This window comes from Marmota flaviventris, chromosome 2 (assembly GCF_047511675.1).
Source record: "Marmota flaviventris isolate mMarFla1 chromosome 2, mMarFla1.hap1, whole genome shotgun sequence".
Classification (NCBI taxonomy): Eukaryota; Metazoa; Chordata; class Mammalia; order Rodentia; family Sciuridae; genus Marmota; species Marmota flaviventris.
The window spans coordinates 121,699,848-121,722,452 of record NC_092499.1 but is presented as its reverse complement, the minus strand read 5'-3'; the positions used below and the strand labels follow the sequence as shown (position 1 = coordinate 121,722,452).

Below are 22,605 nucleotides of genomic sequence, written 5' to 3'. Positions count from 1 at the left end.
AAGGAAATGAATAGTCCTTCCTTTTATGTTATTCATATTAATGCACAGAGTTCAGAAGGTAGTCAGCAGTGTCACTTGAAAGAATGGATACAAAAATATATGAAACAGTGCAGTCCTAAGTTCCCTGGCTGCTTCCCCCCGTCAATAATTCGATCATTGTCTTTACACATTGCTGTCTTTTGGAGTCATTTTTCCATCCTAAAACTAAGGCAATAAAGTTAATAGTGTTTGTCTAGATTTAGTAATTGATAACATTTTGCCACATTTGCAAAAACACATTTTTCAAATTTAAAACTAAATTTTAGGGCTGGGGTTGTGGCTTAGCAGTAGAACCCTCGCCTCGCATGTGAGAGGTCCTGGGTTCGATCCTCAGCACCACATAAATAAATAAAATAGAGATATTGTGTTCAATTATAACTAAGAAATAAATACTAAAAAAACCCCCAAACAAACAAACAACAAAAAAAAAACCCAAAAAAACAAAAATAAATTTTATTGGGCTGGGTTGTGACACAGCAGTACAGCACTTGCCAAGCAAATACGAGGCCCTGGGTTCTATCCTCAGCACCACATAAAAATAAAATAAAGGTATTGTGTCCAACTACAACTAAAAAAAAATTTAAAATAAATAAATAAAATAAAGATATTATGTCCAACTAGAACCAAAAAAATGAATTTTTTTAAAAAACTAAATTTTATTGTAAAATACATCTTTTAGAAGTGTACACTTTGAGGGTTGAGGTCGTGGCTCAGAGGTAGAGTGCTCACCTAGCACGAGTGAGGCACTGGGTTCAATCCTCAGCACTACATAAAAATAAAGATATTGTATACATCTACAACTAAAAAAATATCAAAAAAAGAAGTGTACACTTGGATGCATCTATGTCAGAACCATCATAATCAAGATGAAGAACAATTTCATCACCTCTGAAAGTTCACTGTACCCCTTTGAAGTCAATGTTCCCTTTCATCCCTGAGTCCCAGGAAGTCCTTGGTCTTCTCTGTGTCATTACAGATAACTTTGAGTTTTCATGAACTTAAACTGAAATCATACAGTAGCCAAACTTTTTAATTTGGCTTTTTAAAAAAAACTCTGAATAGTAAATTCTATCAATTCAGAATATTTCATCCATGTTGAATATATCAAAAGTTTGTTTCCTTTATTGCTAAGTATCATTCCATTATATGGTTATACCCCAATTTGTTTATCAATTCACCTGTTAACAGGGCATGTGTGTAGTTTGGGAATTTTTAGTTACTTCTGAATAAGGTTGCTAAGAATATTCCTGTACAAGGCTTTTTGTGGAGAAATGTTTTCATTTTTCTTGGGTACATAGCTAGATGTGGGACTGCTGGGATGTAGGATTAGTGTATTTATAAGAAACTGCCAAACTTAAAGAACATTCCTGAAAACACGACAATTTGTTAAACTATATTGTCAAGAGAAAGCAAGTTATCTTTCAGGGAACACACCTACATACTAAAGTATGGTCTATGTTAAGACTTTCATTTGCTACAGTCAGAGGCGTTAATGAGGCCTAATATTGCTGCTTTTACCTCTTTAAACAGACTGCTTTCACAGGTGAGAATGAACTGAGCTAGAGCAGAGGCCAACCATAAAGAATGCTTTTAGTCCATTTCCCACATCTCATAAAACCCCAAGAAGAGCAGGAAAGGGCATAGAAACAGGGACTTGGCTATGTGTGTGACCATTTTAACGTCTGGTGTTACTACTTTCTTTTCATTTACTGGAAAATCCAGAAGGCCTACGCTTTATGCCCTGCAGGGTCTACATACAAACATGACCGATGCTGGGTTTACATTCCATGCTGGGATGTAAACCGTAGGAGGGCAGGCAGAGATTGCTCATTGCAGGGTGCTGAGAAAGGCTTCAGTGGAATTTCTCTGTATTGATCCTTCCAGTTTCTACCCATCCCCCGTTCAACCCACTGTATTCTCTTCCTTTCTGTTCTATTTCCTTCATGAACCCCCTTCTTCTTATCCTGGGTCCTGCTTTGGTCTTCCTTTTTGTTTCATCCTCTCATATTCTCTCATCTCTCTGCTGTGTATTTGTACAGATGGGCATGTGTATGATTCTTACTTTTTTTTTTAATATTTATTTTTTAGTTGTAGTTGGACACATACCTTTATTTTGTTTATTTTTATGTGGTGCTGAGGATCAAACCCAGGACCTCGCACGTGCTAGGAGAGCACTCTACCGCTGAGCTACAACCCAGCCCTTCTCCTCAGGCTTCTAGTCTTAGTTTCTCTTCCCCCTCTCCAAAAGTAGCTACCTAGCTTTGTATCACCAGACTTGTTAGACAAAAAGGAATTGAACTATTCCCTTGCACTGTTGAGGACATCCTTTGTGTCTTCAGTTGTAGTAGTCTTCTCCTGCAGCTAGACCACAGTGTCTCCCACAGGGGCACTTGGGATACTACAGATTCCTACTTGGGTACTGGGATTGCCCTTTTCCTGAATCTCTCTATTAAATGACAATAGTTCAGGTTGTGTTCAAATTAGCACAAAATATACATCGAACAGCTGCCATCTCCTTTAAGGAATTTCTGTAACTTGAGTTAAATACCTCTGCAATAATTTTTAAACATATTTCAGTTACAGGTCTGCATGATCTACTATGAAAGCGCTTCCCTTTGATAAAAACAACCATTGCTCTATTAAAGAAACCTTTTTAAGTTGAGGGCTATATTTAAGCTCTAAGAAAATAAGATCTAATATTTGAATTATTCTGAGTGTTTAAGCCTTTGGGTTCAATGTATGCAGTTAATGAAACTATGAAACTGTCATCAACAGTTACAAGAGAAATTAGAAAATATTTTGAACTGTATTTCAAGTTTCTAGAACATTTATTTATGTATTTCTTTAAAATATCTATGTGTTTGTGTGTATATATAATCTCAAACTTGAGAAAACTGTACATGTATTTTAGACGAGACTGGGCATGTATGTTCAGGGCAGTATGGCCGTAGACTGCACGTGTTTCAAAGAACTTTTCCTGAACCTTGTGAGAACAGGCTGCTTGCATGATGCCCCTTCACCACTAAATACTTTTATGTACTTCCAAGAAATGGGCATGTTCCTACATTAGAATACCTCCAACACTGAATCTTTACCACTTTCTATACCTCAGATCCCATTTAAAATTCTCCAATTGTTGCAGTAATGTCTTTTAGAACAAAAGCATTCAGTTTAGAATCATGCTGCATCTAGTTGTCATGTCTCTTATCTCTACTAGTGCAGAAAATTCCTTAGTGACTCCTGGAACTTGCACATTAGTTTTACACTTTTAAAGGTAATAGATTGTTGCTGGGTACTATGTCACAAGCCTGTAATCCCAGCTACCTGGGAGATTGAGGCAGAAGGATTGCAAGATTGAGGCCAGCCTAGACAACTAGGTGAGACACAGTCTCAAAATAAAAATAAAAAGGGCTTGAGGATATAGAGCTCAGTGGTAGAGTGCCCCTGGGTTAAATTCCCAGTACCCATAGCACCCCAAAAGATGACATGTTCTTTTTTTTTTTTTTGAGAGACAGAGAATTTTTTAATATTTATTTTTCAGTTTTCGGTGGATGCAACATCTCTTTTATGTGGTGCTGAGGATTGAACACAGCGCCCCACACATGCCAGGCTAGCGCGTTACCGCTTGAGCCACATCCCCAGCCCATGACATGTTCTTTTGAAGAATGCTCTACTACTTGTGTATGACAGACATTTCTTCATGATTAGATTTAGATTATGTATTTTTGGTTGGAATGTCATAGAAGTGATACTGTTTTGGGCTTGCTGTAGATTATCAGGGGGCAGACAATTATTTTTGTGCATTACTGGTAATTTTTTTTGATCCCTTGAAAAGATAGTACACCAGGATTTTCCTCTAGAAAGTTATTATTTTACATTGTAATCGATAGCAATTTTAGAGAGATATTTGGAAAGTATGTAAATAACTTTTTCCCTCATGAAATGTTCATTTTTCTTGGGAATTGTGTACCACATAAATATTTAACAAAATAAATATTTCTTTCATTGGTAAAAATGACAAAATGAGATTTGAAAAATAATAATATACACTTTATTTTTGTCCAATACATATAAACATTTAAGGCTAGACTTTCTTTTCTTTTATAGTTTTGTTTTAAATGCACCCCAAGGATTTTAAAGACTTTTTTATATTTATTTTTAATTCATTTTTTAATGTGGTACTGAGGATTGAACCCAGTGCTTCAAACAGACTAGGCAAGCGCTCTACCACGGAGCCACAACCCAAGCCCCTCAAGCATTTATTTTTTATTTTTTTTAAGTTGTTGATGGACCTTTATTTTATTCATTTATTTATATACTATGCTGAGAATTGAACCCAGTGCTTCACACATAAAGGCAAATGCTCTACCACTGAGCTACTACCCTAGCCCCTCAAGCATTATTGATACAGAGTATTCTTACTGTTCTTTTTTCCTCTGAGAAAAAAGGTATAATTGCTGAGGTATAATTGAGCAACAAATTTGCACATATATAAAGCATAACATTTGATGTTTTAATTTTACTATTGTTCAATTCTAAGGTTAAAGACATCTGTGATTTATTCAATCACTCTTTGAGTTTATGTGTCTCTAAAATTCTAAGTGTTTCTGTGGATTTTAAAATATCTTTTGGTATTGATTTCAACCTTCACCACATTAAATTTTGAGCAAGCAAAGCTACAAATTTCTAAGCAGGCTTTTAAAAATATGCTGCATTTTAATTAATACAGTTCAAAATATTTTCTAATTTCTCTTTTAATTTTATAGATATATTACTGAGTTCTAATTTTATTCCACTGTGTTCAGAGGCCATACTTCACATGATTTCAAGCTCTTTAAATTAAGAATGTTTTATGGCTCAGAATATAGTCTACCCTAAGCATACTATATGCACTAGAAAATGAAATGTATTTTATCCTTGTTGGAATAGTGAGATCTGTAAGTATCAAGTAGGTCAAGATGATTGACACTATTTCTCTTCATACCATGTATGTCTACTGATTTTTTTTTCAGTTTAACTGCTCTTAACAGTTGATGAGAGATGGGTATAAGATACCATCTGTGAGAATGGAGTTGTTTATTTCTTTATTTTTGTTGGGGGGTATCTGGGGATTGAACTCAGGGGCACTCCACCACTGAGCCACATCCCCAGCCCTACTTTGTATTTTATTTAGACACAGGGTCTCACTGAATTGCTTAGTGCCTCTCTTTTACTGAGGCTGGCTTTGAATTCCTGATCCTCCTGCCTCAGCCTCCCACCCCTGGCATGTGCCATTGTACCTGGCTATTTCTTCCTTTGATTCTGTCAATTTTTGCTTCCTGTAATTTGTAGCTCTATTATTAGGTGCATTTATGATTGTTATATCTTTCTATCAATTTGACCTTTTAATATACAATGTCTCTTTATGTCCGCTAATATAGTGGCAATAAACTCCATTTGATAGTAATGTAGCTATTTTTGTTTTCTCATGTTTACTATATATGTCTTTTTTCATTCATTTACTTTCAACTTATATAGGTTCTGTATATTTTTATTTTAAATGCATCTCATGTAGGCAGCATAATAGTTGGGTCTTTCTTTTTAATTCATTTCAAAATTTTTTGCCTTGTTATGAGGATTCTGCATATTTCATTTAATGTAATTATTGACACACTGGGTTCAGGTCTATTGTTTATTACTTTTTTCCTGTCCGTTTTCTGTTTTATTCTCTAGTACCTCTTTCCTTCTTTTGGGATATTTGGGTGTATTTTAGAATCCTATTTTAATTTATCTATTGGCTTCTAAGATATTTTGCTAATGGTTTCTCTAAGGTATTACAGTATACAATCTTAACTTCTCTAAGTCTACCCTAAATTGAGACTATTATTTAATGTAAAATGTAGAAAGTCTGTAATCTTATGATCTCACTTTTTGTCCTCCCGATCCTTTAGAATACACAGTATCATATGTAGTGCAACTTACATGTCATTAAGTCTACAAGATAATGTTAAACTTTTTGCTTTAAATCACTACATATATTTTCTGAAAATTTAAAGAAATTTAGAAGAAAAAGATTTCCATGTTCACTGCTTTTCATTCTTCCCTGAAGATAGGAAATTTTACTGGGAATCATTTTCCTTGAGTCTGATAATTTCCTTTTGTGTTAATAGTAGTGCAGGTCTGTTGTCAACAAATCCTGAGGTAGGTATGTATGTGTGTGTGTACTTCTAGATCTACAGTATGTTTACAAATATATAGGATAATATATATATGTATACATATATATGTATACATATATATACACAAAAAAATGAAAATATATTTCACATTTGTTCTTAAAATATATCTTTGCTGGCTATAGAATTCCAGGCTGATTTTTTTTTTCTTTCAGCATTTTAAAGATGCTCAGTGTTTTCTGGACTCTAATGAGAAGTGAGATGTTATCTGAATAATTATTTTCCTATATACAATGTAGCTTACCTTGAAGATTTCCTCTGTATATGGAGTTTTTAGTAGTTTGACTATGATTTGCCTAGGAATGATTTTCTTTGTAGTTAACTTTTTTTGGATTTGTCAGGCTTTTTCAATTTGCACATTTGTGTTTTGCCAAATCTGGAAAATATCTTAGTGTTTTTTTTTTTTTAAAGTGTGCCTCATTTTCTTTCTATCCTCCATCTGGATATTTAGCGACATGTAGGTTACAACATAAGATAATGCCTCACAAGTTGCTGAGGCTCTCTTACTTTGAAAAATTCTCTATTCTTCAGATTAGACTAATTCTAATGATGTAAGTTCAATGACCCTTTCTTCTGTCATCTTCATTCTGCTGTTAAAACTCATCTAGTAACTTTTTTTGTATGTTTAAATCTTTGGGAGAAATAATTTTAGACTTCTTCCAGCTTTCCTTAATGTTAATATCCTACAAAACTATAGCACAATTCCAAAACCAGAAAATTAACACTAATACAAAACAATAAACTAATCTACAGACCTTATAATAATTTTGTCAGTTTTTTCACTATTTTTTTTTGGTCTAGGACCCAATCCAACATACCACCATTGACTTTAGTTATAATACCTTTTAGTCTCATGAGTGTTTCAGCCTTAATAATTTGAATAGTCTTGGTCAGTTATGGAGTTTGTCTAATGTTATCTCATAATTGGATGGTGATTATGCATTTTGGTAGAATATTCCAGAAGTGATATTGTGAGTTTTATGTGTATTATATTATTGAGTACAGGATGTTGATATATCCTGCTATTGGTGATGTCAGCTTTGATAATTTGGTTACAGTGGTATCTATCAAGCTTCTTCACTTTTAAAAAAAAATTTCTTCATTGTAAAGTTAATATCCTCCTTTTATGAAGGGGGATGATTACTTTGAGATTATGCAAATATCCTGTTTTGTTATCATTCCTGTGCACTATTTTTTTGCATTCACTGATGATTCTCTCCTGTAATACTGTTTTGTCTAATGGTGACATTTCTATTTTTTTTTTATCATTCTTTCTCACATTTTAATTCAGTGAATTTTTAATTTTGGTTACTGTAGTTTCCTTTTGTAAATTTATTTTTTAGTTGTAGTTGGACACAATACCTTTATTTTGTTTATTTATTTTTATGTGGTGCTGAGAATCGAACCCAGGGCCTCTCACGTGCTAGGTGAATGCTCTACCACTGAGCTACAATCCCAGCCTGGTTATTGTATTTTTCAGTTCTAGAATTTCCATTTGGCTCTTTATGTATTTCCTCTTTGATATTTCCTATTCATTATCAGCATTTTTTCCTTTATGTCATAAAGCTTAGTCATAATAGTTTTTTTTAATATCCTTGTCTGCTAATTCTAATATCTGTGTCATCTTTGTGTTGGCCTCCATTAATTATCTTCATTCTTAAAAACAGGTCATGGTTTCTTTCCTTTTTTTTTATGTTGAACAATCCTAGACATTACGAATATTATGCTGAAGGAATATGTATTTTGTTATAGTTCTCTGGTAAGTGGTTTTTTTTTTAAAGTGGGTATATGACTGTTGGACTTAAACAGCAAGACTACTCATAGTTAATAGCTCAAATCTCAGTTTATTTTGTCTTTAGTTGAAATATGTGGAGTCTGTCCTGCACATATGAGATTCATTTAGCATTATTAACATATTTATAAATAATTAGGGGATACCCCTTTGTGGATCTCTCCTTTCTAAATATTCTCCACATCTCAAGCAGAATTTGATCATTTTTTATTCTTTTAAATCTTCTGATTCCTATAAATTTGTTAAGGCTTACTTTATGGCCTATGGCATAGTTAACTGTAATTTTCCATGTGTGCTTGTAAAACAATGCATGATTCCCTAATCTCTTGTACATAGGATTCTACATACACTAAACCATGTCTATTTTATTTAAACCTTTTAAATCTTTAATATTTTTTGTTTGTTTTGCCTGTCAAATATTTGAAAGTAGTGTTGATGTAATCTTTACTATGATGGTAGATGTCTTAGTTTCTCCAAGTAAGTTAATTAATGATTTTAGGTGATAGAGATAATAATGGAAAAGATATTATTTCATATGTCTGCAGTGGAAGGCAAAGTGGAGTTATAATATGACCCTTATTCTTTTATTAGCTAAAGTTTGAATATAGCTTTGAGAATAAAGCTCCATACCAGTCACAACATCACTTAAATGTTCTTATCAAATTTAAATTAGCAGTGCAGCAAGTAATAATTTAGTATGAATGCTAGGTTGGGATTTAGGGAGCTGAATTTGAAACCCAATTACATAGGTGACAGGCTGTGGAACTTTGGCAAACACCTCACCCCACATATTGCCCATCTCTTTTCTCACTGTTCTTCTTTGTAAAACAAAATAGACTGAACTAGACCAGACATTATTAAGTCCTCCTCCCCAGTTCTGCAATTCTCTGTGCCAATAAGACATATGGCTTGGTGAACATAAACAGAGTTTACATTTTTTATGATGGAGAAGGCAAGGTGTAATGGACAGACCAAGCCAACGTCACACTGTGAGAAAAGAAGGAAACAAGATGCAATTGGCATAAGGAAGAGTACTGTCACCTGCGGTGTTGAAGGATTTCTGCTCCCATGTAATTAACTATGGAGTCCATGTTCTGGTTTCTCAGTATAAAAGTGGGAGAGTTCCAGGCCTTGCTGCTATAATGAAAATCAAACAGGCACCTGGATGGTTCTTCATGTGACTAAGTGAAAAACAATCCCCTTGCTATTAAGATTGCACTTAGATTTCCTTTGTTTGTATCTAGGACTTTCTTGTCACTTTCTGAAGAGCTCACCAACAGCCTCTTTGATTCAACAGTATCATATCAATTATTCAAGGTTTGTACATCACTTTTCAATTAACAACCTTCTTGGCTCCAGAAAACACATACACACAATTTATCAGCATATTCTTTAAATATTTCATAAAGAACAGGTCACTATAAATTAAAAATAAGTCTACTAATAAAATATTTAATGTCGGGCTGGGGATGTGGCTCAAGCGGTAGTGCGCTCGCCTGGCGTGCGTGCGGCCCGGGTTCGATCCTCAGCACCCCATACAAACAAAGATGTTGTGTCCGCCAAAAACTGAAAAATAAATATTAAAAAAAATTCTCTCTCTCTCTCTCTCTCTCCTCCCTCTCTCTTTAAAAAAAATATTTAATGTCTTTTAAAACACAATGAGACATCAAGGAATTATAAATCTTTTCATTAAACGATTCTTTAGTACATCCCACCAAATGACAACACTAAACCTATATAAAATCAAAATCAGAAAATTTTGCTTTGTTTCACTTGCATACTTAAGAAAGTGAGGACATATCAATTTAGCTTATAGGAAGGGAAATCCTGCACCGGGGCTCAGGAGACTAGGGTTCATTTCATGGTTCTGCCAATAGATAGCTGTGTGATCCCTTTTCCATACTGCAATTTGTTTATCAGTATATCAGGCTTTTTAAATCTTGTCCATCATTAAAAGCCTATCAATCTATTTTCACAGCACTCAATGCTAGGTTCGCAACTTTTTAAAAATGGTAAAAAAACATGTAATACAAATTAACCCTCTTACGAATGTTTAAGTATATATTACAGCACTGTTAACTGTATGCACATGGTTGTAAAACATATATCTAGTAACTTTTCCTCTTTCATAACTAAAATTTGATACTTGTCAAACAAAATTTCATTTTCCCCCACTGCCCTCAGTTCCTGGCAGCCATGATTCTATTTTGTTTCTGAATTTCATTATTTTAGATACTTTATGTAAGTGGAACCATGTCTTTTGTGATTGGCTTATTTCACCTAGCATAATGTTAAAGTTTATTTATGTTGGAGTATATGACAGGATTTCACTCTTTTTCAAGGCTTAGTAACATTCCATTGTTTGTACATGCCACATTTTCTTTATCTATCCATTTGCTGATGAACATTTATTTTATTTCAACCTCTTGGCTATCAAGAATAATGTTGCAGTGAACATGGTAGGGCAGCTGTCTATTCAAGATCCTAATTTAAATGCTTTTGGAGAAATATCCAGAAGTGGGATTGCTGGATCATATGGTAGCTCTATTTTGTAATTTTTTTGAGGAAGCACCATAGTCTTTCTCATAGCAACTGTACCATTTTGAATTCCTACCAATGGTGTAGAAGGTTATAATTTTGCCATATCCTCACCCAACTAATTGCTTATTTTTTATTTAAAAAAATGGCCATTCTAATGGGTGTGAAGTGATAAACTTTCTATTTTGATTTGCATTTCACTGATGATTAGTGATTTTTTATTATCTTTTTATATACCAGTTGTCCATTTGTTCATCACCTTTAGAGATATGTCTATTCACGACCTATTTTTAACTAGATCATTTAGGTATATTTTGCTATTAGTATTTCCTTATATATTTTGGATATTAATTCCTTAGACTCTTTGAGCTGCTATAGAAAAATACCATAAACTGGGTAACTTGTAATCAACAAAAACTCAATGCTTGCAGTTTAGTGGGGTGAGAAGTCCAAGATTGAGGTGCTGATATATTCATTATCTGGTGAGAGCCCACCAGAAAGTGGGTACCCACCACCAGAGATCTACCTTCTGGTTGTGTCCTCATATGGTAAAGGGGCAAGGCAGCTTTTGGGAGTCTCTTTTATAAGGACACTAATCCTACTCAGCAGTGCCCTACCACCATGATCTAATTACCTTCCACAGACCCCTCTTCCTAATGTATAACATTGGTGGTTAAGTTTCAATATATGAAGTTTGGTGAGTCATAAGCATTAAGACTATAGCACTACTTATCAGATATATAGTTTGCAAATATTTTCTCCTATTCTGTAGGTCATCTTTTCACTTTGTTGATTGTTTTCTTTGCTATGCAGAAGATTTTCTGTTCAATGTAGTCCCATTTATCTATTTTTGCTTTTGTTGCCTGTGCTTTTGTTTCACTGCCAAGGTCAATGTTGTGGAGGCTTTCTCTTGCTTTCACTTTGGAACATTATCATTCCATTTCTTTCTGGCTGGATTTCTACTGAGAAATTAACTGGTAGTACTATGCATGTTCCCTTGTATTTGGCAATTCATTCTTTTCTTACTGCTTAACATTCTGGTTTTTACTTTGTTTATTTATTTATTTTGGATGCTAAAGATTGAATTCAGGGGCACTAAACTACTGAGCGACATCCCCAGCCCTATTTTGTATTTTATTTAGAGACAGGGATTCACTGAGTTGCTTAGTGAGGTTGACTTTGAATTCACGATTCTCCTGTTTCAGCCTCCCCAGCCACTGGGACTATAGACATGCACCACCATGTCTGGCTGGGTTTTACTTTGGACAACTTTATTATAATGTGATTTGGTGTGTACTTCTAGGTCAGTGCTCTATCACTGATTTATATCCCTAGCCCTTGGTGTGCATTTCTTTGAGTTTATTTTATTTGGGATACTTTGAGCTTCTGAATCTGGATATGCATTTACCTGCCCCAGATTTGGAAAGGTTTTTGGCCATTATTTTTAAAAGTAAACTTTCTGCATCTTTTTCTTTTCTCCTTTACAATTTTCACAATGCATATATTGGTTGGCTTCATTCTATACTACATGTCCTTTAGGCTTTCATCACTCTTTTAAATTATTTTTTCTTTTTGACCTTCTGACTGAATAATTTTAAATGACCTTTGAATTGATTCTTTCTTCTGCTTGATCAAGTCTGCTGCTGAACCCCTAAGGTCAGTTTTTCAATGCAATTATTTGCTGTTCCAAAATTTATTTGGCTCTTTGTTCTGTTTTCTATCCTTGTTGATATTCTCATTTTTCCCAATGTTTTCTTGAGATCACAGTGCCTCTTTATGACAGCTGTTTTATATTCTCTGTCCAGTAATTCATACAAAATCTATTTTTTTTAGGACTGCTTAAGACAGATTAGTTTGTTCCTTTGTTAAGGCCATGTTTTCCTGTTTCTTTATGTATCTTATAACTTTTAATGGGATCTGTGCATTTCAGAAAATATCTACCTCTCCTGGTCTTTATGAACTAGCTTCTTACAGGGGAAGATCCTCATCAATCATCCTGGCTAGAGGTTTTGGGAGCCTCTAAAATCTTTTTTTGGGGATGCAGTTTCTCTGAGTTACACATGCACTTTCTCAGGGAGAGGATGGCTACTTTCTTTTTCAAGAGGTCCATAATCTCGTAATGCCTTTGGACTTGGCCTTAATCCTCACAAGTTCTTTGGTTCTACAGAGGCAAGCCTCCCTAAGACAGGTGAGACAGACAGCAGTCCTTCAGATATACCTTTAAAAAGCTGGAATATAAATACATGCTCACTCTTCTTCCTTTGTAAGGAAGAAACCGAAGGCTGAATGCCTTCTCCTGGTCATGCCAAGCTGCACTGGCCTCTATGGTCGTACAGGCCCTCTGATGCTACAGTAAGTTGTCCCTGCTGTTGTTTGGATTCAGTTGCCACACGGCATCCAAACTATGCTGGGTCTCTCAGAGCTCTGAGTGAGGCAAAGACAGAAATCACTTCTGCAGGCATCCTTTCAAAAAGCTGAAACACTGGTGTAAGTTCCAATGTTCTTTCCCTACACCTTCAAGAAGCCGTGAGCTTCTCCCCTGCCATGAAGTTATGTTGGCTTGTGAAACGGTAGGTGATCATAGGTAAAGTGAAAACAGCTCTTCTTACTTGTTTCAATGTGGCTATTCTTGGCTTTGAGTTTGTCTGGGATACAGCAACTCTTAACTGGTTTCTGGAGTTCTCATAAAGATACACTGGCGAGTATATTCTTGTTAAATCAATGTCTTTGTGGGGGAATGAAAGCTGGGGCTTCCCATTCTGCTATTTTGCTTGTTTCATTGATCTTTTTTTTTTTTGCCTTCCAATGTGTATGTCTGATCTCCTTAAGGGGACATCTTAAGGCTACAGGTCACTGAAGTGATCTAGGCTCAGAAAAGATGCTTAATAATTCCTTAATGAATGAAGATAGAAATCAATTTTAACATATTTTAAAGCTTTCAAGTTTCATGGAAGATAATTTGTGGGTGTTAGTTTCTATTCTTGGGGGAAACTTGTCTAAATAACCTGGTTTTGCAGAGATCCAAATAAATTCCTTGAGAGCTTATCCTAAAAATTCAAAATCTTCATTTATACTGCCAGAAAAAGCATGTACTTTTATAGTGTTACAAGTGCTCACTTATATTTTATGAAAATAATAAATTCAGAATTATAGAAATTCTATTTATATTTGAGGCATTAACCAAATCCATTTCTTCCCCAAAGCCTGCTGAATTCTCAAGTAGAATTCCTTCTTGAAATCTTTAACAGGCACCTATTATGAGCTAGATACTCTACTATGTTTCCTGGGCTACTCTGTGATTCTGATAACATTATAGCACTACTCATAGTTTGTCTCTGATATTTTGGTATGTAATTTCTTCCCTTCTTAACTGTGGGCTTCTAGAGTGAAGGAATTATATTAATGTACCTCCTCTGTAACTGTGGCATCTGAACAGTGCTTTGAAAAGGATAATTGAAATGAAATATAAAAGTGCTAAAACAAAACTCTAAGAAGCTAGATTGGAAAAAAGATGTCTTCTAAAGCATCTGGATTTGCCAAAGAACCAGAAAGGCTGAAGTACCTGATAATCAAGTATTTTATAAATTCTACCAGATCACAATTAATTAGCCTCTTTTGTATTTTTCCTTTTCCTTCTGAAAAATGTGCCAATGACTATTTTCTTACCTCTTATTAAAGGGCATGAATAAGTTAGTAGTCCATATTTCAGTTACATGCACATTAAATTCAGCTAGCAAGAAAAATGGAAATGCACTCAAATGATTTCCAGAAACATAAAAACCACCATCACTAGTTACCCCAAACCAGGAAACACATCCTTTGCTGCTTACTGCCACAAACCCAGTCACAACAACATTAAAATTGACAGCTATAGAATAAAGAGACTAAAAGAAAAAACCAGGAAATGCCATGTATAAGGAAAGGAAGGATAAAATGTATCTGGCAAACAAATGTCCTTGGATCCCAGTTACGAACTAAGCAAAATTCACAGAGCAGAATGAACAGAATATGGTGAAATCAATTGGTGAAGAGAGTAAAAGCCTTTTTGAGTGTTAAGAAATCTTGAGGTCACAAACAAGGGAATTTTATTCAAAGAAACTGGGGCATTTAATGAAGAAAGACATAATCAAGGTACTTAGAAGCTCCTGGAATATGGTTGGAACTTAATAAATGATAGCTACTATGAAGAAGTCAGAACTAGTTCAAATGTTCCTCCTTTGTGATGAACACCTTCTTTTGTGCTCCCACCACTCTGTTCGGGTCATCATTATACCATTCTTTTACTATGTGTTTTGGATGGAATGTTTGTATCCCTCCCCAAATTCAAATGTTGAAATTTCACTCCCTATGTGATATGCGGAGGTAGGGTCTTTGGGATGTAATTAGGTGTTATGGTTTAGATATGAGAAGTCCCTCAGAAGCTTGTGTGTGATAAGATGGAAGATTCTTTCGGTAAGTCGCCTTGTTCATTCTCTCACATTTCAAATGCCATTCTCTTCAGTTACCTGTTCTGTTCAAAGTAATGTCTCTTATATTACCAATAGAGAATAAGTTTTAAAGAGTAAGTTTATTCCAGATGATATAGCATGGAACAGTGGGAGAATGTAGGGTCTAGATTTTGGTTTTCAATCTGATTTTGAAATCATTTTAAACCACCAAATAGGTTATAAACAGAGTAGAAAGTTCCCTTCACCCAGAATCCCCTACAAACCTCTTATAAAATCATAGCACAATTAAGGAAAAGGAAAAAATGAATATTTAGCCAGTTTTCCCATTAATGTTCTTTATCTGGTCCAGGATCACATATTACATTTGTTATGTCTCCTTAGACTCTTCCATACAGTGATAATTCCACTTTTTTTTTTTTTTTTTGGTATTCCAGGCAAGCACCCTACCACTGAGCCACATCCCCAGCCTGAGTTCCTCACTTTTTTTCTTGTCTTTCAGGAAATGGACATTTTGAAAAATATTGGTCAGTTACTGGTCTCAATTTGACAGACCTATGATTGACTCTTGGCTTACATCTATGTAGCCTTGGGAAAGTCAACCTCTTGGTGATTCAAGTTTCCTAATCTGTGAAACAGATTAATAATGACTTTATAAGGCTGGTTTGAAAATTAAGTGAGGCAATATATATCAAAATACCTGAGATGTAAGGCTAAACAACAAATGCTAAACTTTCTCTTTGTGTTGTCTTTCAACTATTTTTGAAGATTTTTTTTGATAAAATGTCTCATCCATATTATAATGACTTTTGTGATAAAACCATATATAATTTATTTAGTCTGTGACAGATGATTCACTGACATCACTATAAACAGCCATTGTTGTTTGTGTAATAGTTCTGCTCTATATCTATCTTGTTTTATTCTCCTGTACTGCTCTTCTCTCTCATTGTCAGTATGCCTGCCTGTAAGGGCTTCATAATTACCTTTCTGATTTCTAGCCTGCAATATATAAAGATTAATTTATTCACTCATACATTCATTCAATGGTATGCTAAACCTACTAAGTGCCAGGTCCTGTATTAGAATCTCAGAGATAGTGATTAGGTACCTGCTGTCCTAAACACTTTCATGGCTAATGATGGGGAAATGGACAAGTAAATAGTGACAATTCAATGTAATCAATTCTGTGAGAGATGTAATATCTAGAATCACATAAGAAATATTCTTAACCTGGAATTGGGGAAAGAATCAGGTTAGAGAAGATTTAATCATGAAGGCACCATTATGCCTATTAGAATCTGCAAAACGTGTAAGAATTAACCAGATGGAGGGAGGAAGGGAGCAAAAGTTATAGAGTGTAAGGAAGAGCTATTAGAACTCTGTGCTGAGTAAAAGTAAATCAGTTCTGAAAAATAAATGTCCTATGTTGTAATCTTGCAGCTTGAGAGGGATTTTGTGCCAGTACCTCAGGGACTCAGAAACCTCACCAGGAAACTTCTGGCCTCAGAGTTCTGTTCTGGAGATTGTGGATGACAGACCTAAATGTTTGGGTATTCCACTGAGCTTACCTCTTTCAACATCTGTGAGCTGAAGTAAAATTTTAGGTTATAGTTGGCTGTTTGCTCCTATTTTAAAAGTATAACAGGTTTGTCCCTACAGAGGAGTTTCTAAAAAAAAAAAAATCTAAATGACTATCAAAAAGTCCTTTTCAAACTGACCTTTTAAACTAAGCTGGTGAGAGGTTTTGAGGTTTTCTCAGCTTTCTTCCCTTCCATAGAACTCATTCCTGTGGCTTCAGAGGTTTGGCACTGGGTCCACCAGGTTCCAAAGCCAAATCTAACCATGCCAATTTGTGTTCTTAGCAAGTGTCACACATCTATCATCTATTAAATATTAAATGTATGAGAATTCAATGCACATTTTCTTAAATTAAGGTTTTTTTCCTGCTGATCCCTATTTTACCTACCTAATCATCTTCACTTCCCCCCCCCTCCAATATGGAGAGTAAATAAACAGAATTCTTTTAGTTTTCTCCACAGGGAATATTTCTCAAACTTTAACTGCTTTTAATTTTCAAAGCAATAATATTACATACCATCAACTGGTGTATCAGGAGGTCCATTAAGAAGGTAATCTTGTTACTAAACAGAACATCGGTGCAGTTTTCTGAACAGTTATTACAGGTGAGGTTGTAAACATTGATTGCATTGCAAAGAGACCTAATAGAAAGAGAAAAACAGCATTTGTAAAACACGAGAAGCTCTTCTCCAAACAATTTAAAATACATAAAATGAACTGCCAAAGGAACAGGCATGGGATGGAAATTAACTCTAAAAATAACAAGCCAAGTACTATAAGATACAAGGCCTATCAACTAGATATAAAAGCACCTAATTTTCCTCCAAAGCCCAGGGTTCAGTAGTAACTAACATCTCTTATTTATTTCTACTGGTTGCAACTGTAAACAGTGAAAACATATTTATTAGTCTATTTGACTGTTTCTTAATAACCTAAGATTAAATATCATCTTTGATCCTTCAAATAATATCCAGAAAAAGAGGGCTGGGGCTGGAGCTCAGTAGTAAAATACTTGCTTAGCACATGTGAAGCACTGGGTTTGATTCTCAGCACCACATTAAAATCATCATCATCATCATCATCATCATAATAAATATCCAGAAAAGAGACAGTTATCAGATCTGATGGTCTGGGATAAGGGCAGAAGATAAAAGAAGACAGGAGGCATGAGGAGAAACTAGAGACTTTCTATGTGAGGCAACACCTTCCCTGGAGGCTGTTTGGGTAGAAGAGGACATCATTCCGATGGAGCACAATTTGGTCATGGGCCCAAACAGTTTAAGGTCAAAATGATCAAAGAAATATTTTTGCCTATAGGATTAAAAAAAAAAATGCCATCATCCAAAGAAACTTTTAAAGCAACATTCTCAATGGTCATGGCTGGCCCTTTCCTGGGTATTTTGAATACTGTGACTGAAAGCTGCATTGCCTGAGTGATCAATGTTTATTCTGGCCTATCTGAGTAAATCTCTTGCTTAAGTCCCATAAATGTTTTGATTTAGTTCTTTACAACCAATCCTCTGGGATGGTAGTTCTTAAAGTGTGATCCATGGATCATCAGCATCAATATTATCAGGGAACTTGTAAGAAATGCAAACTCTCAGGCTTCACTTCAGATCTAATAAACAGAAACTCTGGGAGTGATGTCAAGCAATTTGCATTTTTTTCTTTTTGGTACCAGAAATTGAACCCCCAGGTGTTTTACCACTGAGTCACATCTCTAGCCCATATTTATTAATATCAATAAAAATGACAAGGGTTGGGACTGTAGCTCAGTTGTAAAGCACCCCTGGGTTCAGTCCCCAGTGTGTGTGGGTGGAAGGGGGTAGCGGGGGGAGGAGGAGCAGGAGGAAGAGAAAAGAACCAGTGGGGTAACCTGTGCTACTTTATTTAATTTCCTAGTCTCTGACTGAAGCTTCAGGTATCCATTATGTGGTTTCATGGGTTTGAGATAGTTAAGGGGTGGTAGTTAAGGGGTGGTATTTTCTTTCTTTTCCATCTATTTTTTAAATTGATTTTATTATTATTTTTTCTACCTAACCTTTGTTGGTCTCAGAGGGAACAGCACCCCCAGTGGATCAGATTGATATTGTTTTTTGGAGTCAACCTAGAAGTCTTGGAACAATTTTCTAATACCTAATGTATTATTCTAAATTCCTCTTCTAATTAGAATATTTAAATTGAGAAATATTTTTAAAAGACTGTACAGTGCCTCACCCTATGGACATAAAATTTCGGTTCAACAATCTCTTACTATTGTTGTGCCCAACTTTCAGTATTATAAAATAAGTCAGAGGTAATAGTTGCAATCCACAAGAAGAAAAAAGTTCCAGCTGATGGAAACAGAAAGAAAATTAAGTGACAGGCTAGTTAATACATCATAGAATTTGGAAAGCTCAGGCATAGGTGCTACACTTTCAGGTCTAATACGCAAATCACAAACTACTGAACTGGTCTATTAAAACAAAAACAAAACAAAACAAACAAAAAGCCCTAAAGCAAATAAAAATAGATCACTGGGCACTATACACCATAGCCTGAATGGACATTGTAACTTTGGATGCTAGACACAGCTGCCTCAAACTCTTAAATTTCTAGAGTTTGGGATGTCCTTACTTTTTTACTTCTTTAGTTTCATAGTAAAAACATGGAGTGGATATGCTGGGTTGTAAAGCCTGGTCATGCCTGCATCCTAGATATAATTCTCAGGGTGTAGAGCTGGGGAGACATCTTGTGCACTTTGGAAACTCTGCAAACATAGGATAGTAGATGAGAGCTGGGAGGCTTAACAGCACAACCCATGTCTGCAAAGGCTGGTGAATAAATCATTTTGTACCATTCTGCCTGCTGTTTAGGATAAATTTCCAGTAATGAAAGTATGGATCAAAGGAATTGAACTTTTTTGGTGGCAGGGGGAGGGAGGATATACCAGGGATTGAACTCAGGGGCGCTTAACTACTAAGTCACATCCCCAGCCCTTTTTATATTTAATTTTGAGACAGGGTCTCACTAAGTTACTTCGGGCCTTGCTAAGATGCTAAGGCTGGCTTTCCTCCTGTCCCAGTCTCCTGAGTTACTGGGATTATAGGCGTGTGTCACTGTGCCTGGCAGAACTGAACATTTTGAAGGCTTTCTGTAGGTACTGTCAAATTCAAGCTGCCCTCCAGAATAAAACGAAAACTTAAATCCATTTTTACTCCCAGAAAAAGATTTTTCCCATGTTTTCACTAACAATGAAAAACTTCATTAAAATATATCTTTATCAATTTGATAGCTAAATACAAATGGTATTTTTAAAGGTTTTATTCCTTTTACTAGTAGTATTATTAAAAGGTTTTTAAAAAAGTATTTATTTGTTATAGCTATCTGTATTTTCCTGAATTATAATTGTGTGCCTTTTACCCATTTTTCTAATGGGATTTTTGTGTTTTTCTTATTGATTTAGAAGTTTCTTTATTGACAATCACATTAACTATTCCATCATATGGTACAAATAACTTTTGCAGTATGTTGCTATCTAAATTTTTTAGTTTTAAAAAATTTTTTACTTGATATTAAGTCTGCCAAGATTTCCTTCAATACATCTGGATTTCCTGTCAGATATAGAAAGGCCTTTCTATGTTCAGATTATAAAAATATTCTTTTATATTTAATTTTGGTACTTTTGTGGATTTTGCATTCAAATCCATAATATAAACTTGTTTTAGAAGGTATAGAGGAGAGATTAACTTTATTTTTTTCAAAATACAGATGTTATGTATACTTATATTTTGTTCTAGTTCTGAATTTTTATACTTTTATTAAAGATTCTCATCTTTTAAAATGATTTATTAAATTTTATCATTATAAATACACAAAGGGTTAATACATGTTAGTACTTTCTTCTAGTCTTTCAATTTGCTTAGGTTATTTTAAGGTATTTTTAATATATAGAAGCTGAATAATTTTATGTAGTCCAATGATTTTTCTTTGTGGCTTACTTTATTCTGCCTCCTTTTTATGTTTTAAAAGTTCTTTCTCACAATGAGATAGGGTAACAAATACTCATTTATTTTTTTCAAATTGTTACTGTGACAATTTTATGGTTTTATAAGCCACTTAATTCATTTTGAGTTTATTCTGGTATATAATATGAGTTAAGAGCCTCAATTTATTTTCTCAGTAATGATATGACTGAGTTATCTGTTCTTTATCCACTGGTTTGAAATGTCACCTTTATCATGACTATATGCAGAATATATTCCCTGGTTTCCTAATTTATAACTCTATTTGTGTGCCAATATCACATTCTTTTGTGCAACATAGCTTTATGGCAGAGTTAACATACAAAACTGTAATCCCCAAAGGCTTTTAAAAAATATGTATGGGGGTATTATATTTAGAATGATGTGTAGAACATCATAGTCCTATAATAATATCATTTTTTCCCTTTGTTTTGATCTATATTTTTATGGCTTTGATTTTTAATTTCTATTTTTCCATTTTATGAGCAGAATTCCTACTACTTGTCTCAAATCTCTGGTAAACAATTAATGAATTATAAATAAACATACATAAAAAAGTGAACAACACATGATCTGGGAGTATGTCCTACCTAATGCCCTCTGTGCTCTATGTTAAAGAAACTCATTTACTTGGAAATGGAATGTCCATCTGTACAATCTGAATGCTTGCAAAACTCTCCCAAGAAACTTCCACAAAGAAGGGGAAAAAAGGGAGGGAGAGCCAAACATTTCAGGGTCAGAAAAAAACCTGTCCACTCAGTAAACTTGTTTGAAAAGACAACCTGTATTTGAAGAGCACCTGTCTTAGTGCACTTCTTTGAACCCAGCCTGGGTGGTCTGTCCAGGCAGCTCTCTCTGTAATTTTAAACTCAAATGACTAGAAGCACATTTTAACATCAAACAGAAGGCCGCAGAATTTGAAAGTATCTTTTGAGAAGACATAAAAATCTCACTGTCCATTCTGTCAAAAGTATGTGGTGGTTGGGGGGTTTGAAATACAGCTTTTCTGCCCCAATAATTGTGAATGCATGAGTCAATTTTTGTATCAGAAAATCTCTCACTAAAAATGTTCCTCTGAAAAGATGAAAAGAAGATAAAAAAGGATCATAAAACCAAGTCTTTTGGAGATGAGTGCAAGAACTTATTTTTTACAAATAGAGGAGTATACAGAATACTAGTACATATCTAAGACATTAAGAAATATTAAACAAAAGCTCCAGAGTATTGCAGCCTAGATGGATTAAAAAGTACATCCTTATGCAGTTACAGTGGTTAAGACTTTTCAAAAACCATGGTTTACCTAAATCTATTGCCTTATACCAATGTCAAGAGAGTAAACATGTAAAAGCAACTGCCATCAGCAATTTCACAAAATATACATGGGTTGAATGGATGGCTTCAAGTTTCTGCACAGCAAAATTCTATACCAAGTAGGGACAGCAAGTGCTTAGAGTCACATAAATACAGCTGCAAAGGGAAACTTGGAATCTTCATCAATTACTGCTTTAGCCCTCATGCCAGAAAGGGATTGGTTTGACTGAATAAACAGTAAAGGGACAGATCCTCACAAAACATACAGGATGATTAGGAACTGATATAGAATTAAGTTGAGAAAAGATTATCTAGACTGAACTAGAACACAGAGTTGGACTTTTACCAATTCCTTAATAAAGTCCCACTGTATACTATTTTGGTGAGAACCTTTGGTATCATTAGGCATTTAATAAATGGCATACTGTGTATGTGCATTCAGTATACACATACGGAATGAACTGTGCTTTGTGTTTATTAAGTTCCAAACTAAAATAACTTCTTTAAACATTATTAAAAAGAATCAATTGAAACTAGTCAGATAAAACAACAGGTAGAATTCTTTTTTTTTAATCTTATTTTCTTTGGTGGGGTTCTTTTTTTTTGGGGGGGGGTGTCTTTTTTGGAACTGGGGGTCTAACCCAGGGCTTTGCAAATGCAAGGCAGGTGCTTTGCCACTG

General features: G+C 34.7%; 1 protein-coding gene across 6 annotated transcripts in view; it reads right to left on the bottom strand.

Annotated features, from left to right (window-relative positions):
• Scaper (S-phase cyclin A associated protein in the ER) overlaps positions 1–22,605 on the bottom strand; it is a 454,707-nt gene that overhangs the window by 77,600 nt on the left and 354,502 nt on the right. For all 6 annotated transcript variants that reach the window (XM_027925223.2, XM_071608497.1, XM_071608494.1 and 3 more), the window contains one exon: positions 17,128–17,251. In XM_027925223.2, coding sequence (XP_027781024.2) covers positions 17,128–17,251 — 124 coding nt within the window. The remainder of the gene's footprint in view (positions 1–17,127; positions 17,252–22,605) is intronic.